The sequence below is a fragment of the Argentina silus genome (assembly GCF_951799395.1).
Source record: "Argentina silus genome assembly, chromosome: 9".
Classification (NCBI taxonomy): domain Eukaryota; kingdom Metazoa; phylum Chordata; class Actinopteri; order Argentiniformes; family Argentinidae; genus Argentina; species Argentina silus.
In genome coordinates this window covers 9,725,364-9,735,147 of record NC_139663.1, presented here as the reverse complement: position 1 = coordinate 9,735,147, position 9,784 = coordinate 9,725,364, and the positions used below count along the sequence as shown (strand labels likewise).

General features: G+C 43.8%; 2 protein-coding genes across 2 annotated transcripts; both read right to left on the bottom strand.

Moving 5' to 3' along the window:
- Positions 1-204: 204 nt before the first annotated feature.
- arl5c (ADP-ribosylation factor-like 5C) lies at positions 205-4,365 on the bottom strand. Its single transcript, XM_083677854.1, has 6 exons — positions 3,980-4,365; positions 3,210-3,270; positions 2,877-3,024; positions 2,289-2,372; positions 1,628-1,779; positions 205-1,514 (listed from the first exon to the last, which is right to left on the bottom strand). The coding sequence occupies exons 1-6, from the start codon at positions 4,023-4,025 to the stop codon at positions 1,466-1,468; spliced, it is 540 nt and encodes a 179-aa protein (XP_083533980.1). The 5' UTR covers positions 4,026-4,365; the 3' UTR covers positions 205-1,465.
- A 3,032-nt stretch (positions 4,366-7,397) lies between these two features.
- On the bottom strand, positions 7,398-9,698 carry LOC310809055 (voltage-dependent L-type calcium channel subunit beta-1-like). The gene has a single exon (XM_083676184.1). The coding sequence runs from the start codon at positions 8,035-8,037 to the stop codon at positions 7,453-7,455; it is 585 nt and encodes a 194-aa protein (XP_083532310.1). The 5' UTR covers positions 8,038-9,698; the 3' UTR covers positions 7,398-7,452.
- Positions 9,699-9,784: the final 86 nt, after the last annotated feature.

Below are 9,784 nucleotides of genomic sequence, written 5' to 3'. Positions count from 1 at the left end.
GTGGTAGAGCATTTGACTGCAGATCAAGAGGTCTCCGGTTCAAATCCGGATGCCCCCTGATTTTAATTAATGATATCACCCCTCGTCCATTTATCATCAGAGACATGACGTTGAATCAATGATTAAAATGATAGGCTTTACAATCTGCGAATGGATCCACTATTCATCTCAAATACAAACTAACATAACAACCAATTTTCCAACAATAATATTTATTGTTACAAAACTCTTTTGTACACAGTATAATAATCCTGTAGAAAAAATACATTATCAGCCTACTTAAAGGGGAAGTTCACCCAAAATCCATTTTCATGTGTATTTCTAGTCAATCCACAATGCATATTGTCTTGAGCTATCATCATTTCGCAGCACAGCTATCAAAACGCAAGGTCTGTGTTTCCTGCCTAAAAGTCTCATACCGTGTTAAAATACGTCAGACAAGAGTTTTTGCACTCCACCCCGGCTCTACTATGCCAGTGTTTCCCAGAGAGCAGCACATGCTAGCTCTTGCTCTGTTCAACAGAAGGACCTCTCCTGAGAGGGGGATCTTGGGAGATGTATGAATTTACTGATAGTCAATTTGGAACATCAGGTCTGATGAGGGCATTGAAAGCGAGATATCTTGACTCAGAGGTCGTTTTAAAGCACGATTTTTTGTGAATGTGTCTACTATTGAATAATGAAAAGAACAAATCTGCTGGATTACAGGGTAAAGTTCATCTTTAAATGGACATATCATACTTTGAAATGGCCAGGTTCTGCCACTTCTCTCGGCATGCTACAGTACTACTTTTCACTATCAGGCAATCATCCTTTTTTTCTTTGACATAAATACTTCAAGTAATTTGTGCATCAATAGCTTAAAAGACTGGGCACCAATCAGATCAGTATCTGATCTCTCTCAGAAATGTTTGTTCTGTGGTGCAAGGGAACCACAATTTGGCCAGAGAACATAAATTGGTTACACAATTCCAGCAATGAGTTCATGAGGAGAGGAGGTCTTCAACACTGTCATAGTCAGCATGTGTGTTGGTCAACCACACAGGGCTTGCGCATGGAATCAGGTTTTACAGGTAGGGCTTATTATGTAAACATGGTGGACTTCTAGAACAGAGTCACACACACACACACACACACACACAGTTGCAAATGCACATTCACATTCACACTTGCACATCCCCACACACACAGTTCAGGGCATGACAAGTTCCCCTGGGCCTCCACTATCCTGAGGCAGGCCCGGACCCTGAGTGGCCCCTGCAGAGACACTCAGAGCTGGGTAAGGCATGAGGGTAACAGGGCAAGTCCAGGGCCAGTCCTGAGGCTCAGAGGGTCAGTATCACTACAGAGTGGAGGTCCTGGTCCTGATCTGGGCACTGTGGCTTCTGCAATGTCAGGTTGTGTTGGGTCAAGGGATAGCTTTCCTGGTTCCATTCGGGTAGTGGATGAGCCCACAGAAGGAGTTCTAGCTGGCCAGTACACGCGACCTCATCCAGTCCAGACTGGCAGGTAGACTGGAGGTTAGGAGAGAGAGACGGACATACACAGAGAGAAAGGTGTTTGAGAATGGTGTCTTGACTCAAGGATATTCTGTGTGTGTGTGTGTGTGTGTGGCAGTATTACTCACCCCTCCCCTGTGAGGGCACAGCAGGCCTGAACATGCCAGGAGTGAGCCGTAATGGAGTTGAGGGTGAGGCACTGGGAGATCTCTGCCACCGTCATGGAGTCCTTCATGTCCTGCTTGTTGGCCAGAACTAGAACCGCTGCATTCTGCAGTTCCTACGCATGAGTGAGAGATAACATATTATAACCATATCTCTCATATTAAATCAACCGAAAGCTTCCTGCGGAAATCTACAGTGTCCCTGCGACGTCTACAAGAACGGAAAGATGCAGCATCAGCAGAAAAACCACGAAACAGCTGTCAATGCACTGATTCACACGGACGATGTTGAAATGTCTAATCAGCGTTCCTACATCTGTGCCATGAGTCATCTTGAGATATCATACGCAGCAACATGTTCAGGGCTAGTCAAGGTGAGCGACAACTTGAGGAACTGGAAAACAAAGGGTGCTTGTTCCTAAAAAACCCTCACATAACCTGGTATTACAAAGAGGAAATTCAACCAGACAAATATTTATCATACGTCATACACAGGAAAGGGAGGAGATACTTTTGTGTTCCTGTTCTTGAAACTCATCGATTAGTCAAATGCAGTGACATTATTTGAACACCACCCACTTGACTCCCTTCCCCTAATCCCAAAGAAGTCTCAGGTGGTTTTTACCTCATGTGCTAGCATGTGGTGCAGTTCCTCTTTGGTCAAGGTGAGGCGCTCACGGTCAGTGCTGTCCACAACCAGAATAACAATCTGTGGGAGACAAGACATACAAGCCAACTTAATACACAGTTGGGGATGTATTCACTCACTTCACAACTGATCCCCAGATCTACTACATGCCTGTGTTATCAATGTTAAATGTGATTTCCATAACAGCCCTGTAGAACAGGAGCGTTCATCAACAGAGAAATAGACTGATGGACTGCATTGTTCTCTAACAATCCCAACATGCTTTATCCATGCTGGAGGAAGAGATGACGACAACAAAGCAAGTGCTTATTAATAGGTGATAGCTTTGTGTTGGACAATTGACAATCATCTTATCTGCTGCTGTAGCTGAAATAAATAGTCACTCTTGGAGAATTTAAGTTCACTTAAAATAACATTTTGGCTCTTCACTAGGCTGCATACTCCAGCTGTAACTGGATAAACAAGCATGCACACGCGCGCGCACACACACACACACACACATTCTATATTGTGGTTTTGCTGTGCTGAATACAAGCATGTGGAGACACAGACACAGACACAGACCTCTGTGTTGCAGAAGTAGGAGTTCCAGCTGGCTCTAAGGCTCTCCTGGCCTCCAATGTCCCACACCAGGAAGCGGGTCTTGCGTACAGAGATCTCCTCTACGTTGCTGCCAATAGTGGGGGAAGTGAAGACCGCCTCCTTGGTCAGACTGAATATATGTGAGGGAAGATCAATAACATACATTATGAGTAATCGTGAACTTATTCTTCCCATTATTGTTATTTCTCCCAACAACACAGCACCTGCAAGATCATCAAGATAGAAATACTCAATTCAAAATAGAAAAACAAATTGAGATCTATAGTAAATAATCTACATGTGCATATTACTCACAATTGGTAGAGGATTGTGGTCTTCCCAGCATTATCCAGGCCAACAATGATGACCTTGTGCTCTGTAGGAGACCAACAGGTTAAAATCATTTACAGAGGTAGAACATAACACACAATCCCAGTGTTAGTTAGTATACTGAACGCCAATCATAGATCTTTGTGACCCTAATGAGGGCAAAGATTATCGACGGTTAATTCATCAAAGTTTCGTCAATCATAATCATAATGCATTACATTTATAAATCGCTCCTCATTATACAAGAACAATCTCAAAGTGCATAAAATAAAAGATAAAACAGAAAGACTGTTAAAAAAAAAACCCACAAAAAACGAAAGCAAAACAAATATATATAACCATATCATAAAAGCAGCAAAATCTAGGAGGAAGATTAGGCCAGAAAAACAAGGCACTGATCAATTATCTCAGAACATGTTCTGGATTGCGTAACAACTCAAAGTACCACTACTGCGAACAGCTGGAATAATTATACGTCGACACGTGTGCAGAACTCTGAGTTAACAGGACATTCTCACTACCACGAACAAATCAGAAGCAGAGACTTACATAATCGTAAACAATAAACGACTTATTATGATTTGAGGTCGCTAACACGCTACAAAATGTTACTGGAAAATAGCTCACTTGTGTCAATGGACAGCCCTCCGAATTTGTGAAAAGTAAATTCATGTTTAATGATATGGAACTTAACAAACGCAGTAAAACTAGGCACACTGGACCCCCAACAACAAAAGTCAAAAAATCGAACTTACCTCTGTCTCCGAAGACAGTCATTAACTTGGTAAAAAGGAGTCCCATTTCCAACGTGATGCGAATGAATACACCACTGAGGTATATCCAAACAACACTATTCCGACACGGCAAATGTTCTGTAAATTAGCCTACAATTGGCTATAACAGGAGATATAGGCAATCCGCTATTCAAACAAACGAAATTACTCTTCGATGCTACTAGTCGCTAGCTACCTAGTTAGCATCATAGCAGAATAAAAAGCCGGTGCTTTTCCAACGTTCAACAAATCATACAATAAAAGAGCTTGGTCTGTGTAAGCTTACTATCGATACCTTATTGATTCTATGATCGGCATTCTTTTATCTCAGATTTTTCAGCTGGGTGAGTCAAGAAAAGGCGGCGCATAGGAATTCATCAGTTTCAAGTTGTGGGCGTGGCTATGGGGCTGTTGTAGAAAAACAATGACGTATGTGAGACCGGTGACGAATCAAACAGACACTTCTGACGATCGGAAGGAGAAGAGGAGTACACCCGCCCTCCCACACACTCCAAATATGGAAGGGGAACTATACTTTTAATTTCACTTCTGCAGGGGAATTTTGATAAATGTTGCTGGGTCATAGTCCCTTTCCTCATCAGAAATTATTTGGCTGGGTGTTCTTTGTACTTTCAAAAGTGAAAGATGGGATTCCCCGGAGTTTCCATTACCATGATGCTTATAATAGACAAGAAGAAGCAACTCATTGAAGACCTGACTGAGCCAGATCGACCTAGTGAATGACAGTGAATTTAAGTTATCACACCAAACTTTGACTGTGAGCCTCTGTATTTGGCCTAGCTGCCTTATCGCATAGTTAGGCCTCATGATTGCCCCTAGATAGGGGTGGCAAAACATTGGTGGCACGTTGGCAATGTTTATGGCACAGAGGACATGCTTGCCCTTTTACCACAGCCTGTGTGGGCCTGTGTCTGAGACCATACAACCCACTTGATCAATTACCTTGTACTCAAACTCGCTATTATTCACTGTACTGGATCTAGTCTGAGACCTACTACAGTTACTTGTTTATCCTGAATAAGAAAGAAACGTGAGAGAACAGCACTACACCAACACCAACGTCAAGAGCAAGATAGAGAGAGAGAACTGTTTCCTTTGTAGAACCATCAGAGATTATTGTGGTTCTAGCTTCCTCTCAAAACAATAAAAAAAAATATATATATATCTTCCATTGCGTAGGTGTGAAACCAGAGGCACGTGTTGAGCTAGTGTCCTGTGGCTGCTGTTTTTTTTAAACAAAGATGAGTCAAACACCACAAGCAGTAAAGGCTTTTTTTCTTTTCCTTCTGAGGTAGAGAACAATACACAGATTATACCCACAGTTTATGTTTTGCCACAAGAAATGTCCCATGAGCCTGAGCTGTAGTATAGAGTATGTAGCCTATTGATGTTACAAATAAATGGGGCCTTCTGTTTGGTATTTGAAGAACTGCTTACTAATAATTCAATGACTATTGTGAGGAGATAAACTGTATCTATATTTTGGTTCAAAAACAGCCTGAGGTACAGTAGACCTATGGAAGATTAGGCCTCGATAGGGTTTTGAAAAGGCCAGAACCATTGCAATAAGTTCCACAAGTTATTTATATTCCACTGAGCTGTCTTTTAACTACATAATCTTATAAAGATCTAAATAGCAAATTAGCAGTAAATTAGAGTACTGTGCATGTGGAAGTTGAGGTGTTTGCTCTTCAGAATATTAAGTTGTTGATTCTCTGTGATCAGAAGAGATCTAATTGCACTTCATCAAATAAGTGACACAGTTACATTCTCAGCAATAGTATTTTTTCGGATTCAATTTTTAATTAAAATACGAATTTATCCACAGATTAAAAATCAAAGGCAGAAAAGCAAAATGTAGCTACAATCAGGCACCAATGATACATGTTCTTTCATATTTTTAACAATTGCGATAACGCAACAATAACATTATTTACTGATCATTATTTAATATTCATTTATTTAACTGAAGAAAAGGGTGGGCAGAAGGAGCCCACCAAAGACATTCATGGATTCTCCATTTAGATAACTGAGTAAAGAGCATGTTTGCACCTATCCCCCCACCCTCCTTGATACTCTCACTATCTCACAAGAACAACTGAGGATTTAGAAAATGCAAATGTCCACAAGAAAAAACAACACTAAAGTCAGTCAGAAATCAAGAATAGAAGTGCATGGCATTTGATATTCAGACAAGCTAGCTGTTTGGGTGAACGTTTGGAGTGATTTACCACGCAAAACAACTCTTCATAACCATTAGTGCGCTCTGGAAAAAAAACATAGACAACACAAAGCTGGTGCAAATAAAACAAGATGAACATTGTGCTGGAGCAACAGGATGGGCTACATTGCAGAGTAGCCAGAAGACACAGAGAGACACAGATACAGTATGAAAACAGTGCGTGTGACAAGAGTTAAGACATCCCACCGTGACAATGGTGGACGTGGCTTGGCGAGACATTCCGGCACTTGTGATTGGAGTTTTCTTGAAGTTAATTTGAGGGTGTGAGACTAAGGCAGGACACTTCATTCACACAAATACTACTGTAGTGCTGCTTATAAACTGTACCACATTCGAATGACAGAGTACAAGTGACTACAGGAGCAAAGCTATCACTCACAACACCCTCTAGCGGCAGGAAACAGAACAGATGGGGGGACCATACATGTACAGTACTATTCAAATGCTATGACTGAAGCAGGTCAGGGACAAGAAGTAAAGTATCTTTGGGGTGTTATTGTATCGTTAACATTAAGGTAAAGGTCAAAAAACAAAGAAACAATCATCTCAATATATGATCTAAACAAAATTATGGCAACTTTTCCACCAGATAGCTTTAAGGTCTGGGTGATGAGGAATTGGAGGAGAGGGTCTCAGAAAGTCTGGGTACATCCTGAAACTGGATGACTCCTGAAATCCTGAAGCTCTACAGAGACCCCAACACTGTACATGATGGGACATTAGACCCTGTTTAAGACTGCCGAGGACAGATGTGACGGACTACAGCTCTAACATCCTTCATATTCTGCGCTAGTGAGCGATTGAGCCATACAGATCACAATCATAAATTCACAATCATAACGATAACTGTCCTCGTGCTGTCAGTAGAATTCATGCAGTACTAACGAAAGAAACAGAAAATCAATTTGAAGAGCTGAAATAATTGGATGAGGATGGCATCTGGCAGTTGTTTGTTTTCTTTACAGTGTACTCTAGAATGAGAAAAGTACCTATTTAATAGGGTTGTAAACAGATTAATTCATGAGCCTCTGATTGGCATGGCCCCCAAATCCCCCCTACCCCCCATTAACCCAAAGCCCCAGCCCTGAACCCCCAGCCCTCCACCCCCTTCATCCCCTCCCCTCCTCTCCTCTCCTCCTGTCCTCCCTCGGTCTGTCCATCAGCCTCCTAGCCCTATCAGTGTGATGTGTGTTTAGCGGATGTAGACGTCCCTCCCCCAGTCCTCCTGGTTCTTGTTGCGGCCTAGGTTGGCGCCGGTGTCTCCAGGGTCCTGGCAGTACCTCTCCCTCAGCTTGGCCCGCCCGTGCTGCTGCGGCTGGGTTGGCATAGGAGGGTGGTTGAGGTTCTCCTGATCTGGCTCGGCGCCCTCGTCTTCCCAGGAGGCCTGGCGGCCATGGTGCTGGGCCAGGTGGAGACGGCTGCCCCCGCCCCCACCCCCGCGGTAGGGCTCAGGCTCTTCATATGGGTCGGTCTCGATGTCCATGCAGGAGTCGCCTGCCTCCGTGTAGGCCGAGTCCCGGCTGCCCTGTGTCTCCGAGTCAAAGGTATCTTGTCTCGACAGGCCCCGCCCACCCCCGCCCCGTAACTGGCCACGGGAAGAGCGCAGGTATGTCTGCTGCTGCTGTTGTTGGTGCTGCTGCTTCCCGCCTGGGTCACTCTGGTAGTCATGGAGACTGCCGCTGCCACCGCGCTCCGACAGAGGCCCCTCCCGCTTCTGCTCTCCGTGCACCAGGTACGGCCCCTGCAGCAAGCCACGCCCATGCCATACGCCAAACATGCAGAGACACAGTTGGCAGAGCAAGCCCAGGCAGTGAGTTAGTCAACAGGGTTAGCAGAGGTTAGTCAAAAAAAATGGATTTAGCAGAAATATATAAATCAGTCAGTCCACAATTAAAGTCAGCTGGAGCAGCATTGACATTAAACAAGCAATACACTTAGCGATTATACATACATCACACACTGTTACTGCATGACTATGCTCCAAACCCACGTTGCATTGAAAAAAAATCACACGCACACACACACACACACACACACACTCATTCATACAACAATCGTCAATCGGCACACACATCTGTAAGAGAAACATCCTAGCTGTCATTCAGCCAGCAAAAAAACAGTTTTCAGCTGCTGTAAAATCAACAGTGCCATCTTGTGGCAGATAAACTATATGACAGAGAAATACACCCAAACTGTGTTCTCAATTCTTATTGTATAATTCACAGTAAATTATACAAAGTTTGAACTAATTTTTGGAATCACTGTTCCATTCATAGTCAGTGTGCAACATTCTGCTGAGCTATCAGTACTAGGCAGCCCTTACTGAAAGTCACATCTACAGTATAACGTATGTGTGGTGTAGTAAAGTGCACTGTTCTTAATTGTTCATTCATGTCTAATTAAACAGGCCCCTCTTCTCTCTATAGGATTCATTGTGATATGGCTGCAGCTTTGACAGTTTTCGATCTCTTTGAACATGACAGCCATGACTCATCCTGCATACATTTGGCAGCCAGCGGTTGATTAGAGATGAGAAACACACAATCCACCTTTCTTTCCTCTGTTAACACTATGCAGAGTGAGTTAATGAAATGGGACATTCCTGTTAGTCACAGCCCCGAAATCACTTAACACACACAAACACACACAGCCCCCGTCCCTACGACGCCACACACATCGGGAAACTAGAAATGAAGCAACAACACGCCACGTTTGTGAAGTGATCGCGATGACTCGCTTTTTTTTCAGGGGCGGTGCCATGGCAACACGGAGTAGGGAAGCAAAACTGGACTCGGTTTCCCAGACGATAAAAGAGTGCTGAGGAAAGGAGGCCATGGAGCCCAGGAGTGCAGTGGGGTGGGCTGGGGGCAGAGGACTCCATTTTACAACACGGCCAGGGCACCAGAGGCAGAGGCACCTCACTGAGTGATGGGAGGATGTTCAGCCCTCCGATAAGCCCTGGTCATTTCAGTGTGAATAGTGTGTTATTCTCATGGACAACCCTTCCCTGTGTAGTTGAAGTAGTGTTGGTTTGGTCTGGATCCAGTGGCCTGCCCATAAAAACGACCACTGCTGTGTGTGTGTTGCTCTAAGATACTGTATCATTTGCAGAGAGGCTTTTTTGTCCTCTCTGAAGAAGAACTCTCTGTCCTCTCTGTGTTTGTGTGTGGGTGTTGTAGAACCAAGGAGGCTGTTCATGTGCGGGTCTTATATTGTTATGAGCATGGTGACTATGTGTGTGTGTGTGGATGAGTGAATGCCTGCATACTTTACGTGCTCTTATAAACTCTCTAGTATAAGCATCCTGCCTCCCTCTCTCCATCTATGTGGCGTGTTTCTATATACAGTATGTATGAATAAGGGATACACTGGGTTTATAATAAATGTGTGTGTGTGTGTGTGTGTGTGTGTGTATGTGTGTGTGTGTGTGTGTGTGTGTGTGTGCTCTCTCCGTTCGCCTTCCTTCAGGGGGTTGGAAGAGGAAGGGAGAGAGAGAGAGAGAGGGAGAGAGAGAGAGAGAGAGG

Excerpts from the sequence above, each read along its gene's own strand:
- arl5c (XM_083677854.1), bottom strand. The coding sequence starts at position 4,025 with ATGGGACTCCTTTTTACCAAGTTAATGACTGTCTTCGGAGACAGAG. Across the intron at positions 3,025-3,209 it reads ACCACAATCCTCTACCAATT|TCTGACCAAGGAGGCGGTCT; the intron begins GTGAGTAATATG and ends ACATATATTCAG. Across the intron at positions 1,780-2,288 it reads ACCACATGCTAGCACATGAG|GAACTGCAGAATGCAGCGGT; the intron begins GTAAAAACCACC and ends ACTCATGCGTAG.
- LOC310809055 (XM_083676184.1), bottom strand. The coding sequence starts at position 8,037 with ATGTTTGGCGTATGGCATGGGCGTGGCTTGCTGCAGGGGCCGTACCTG.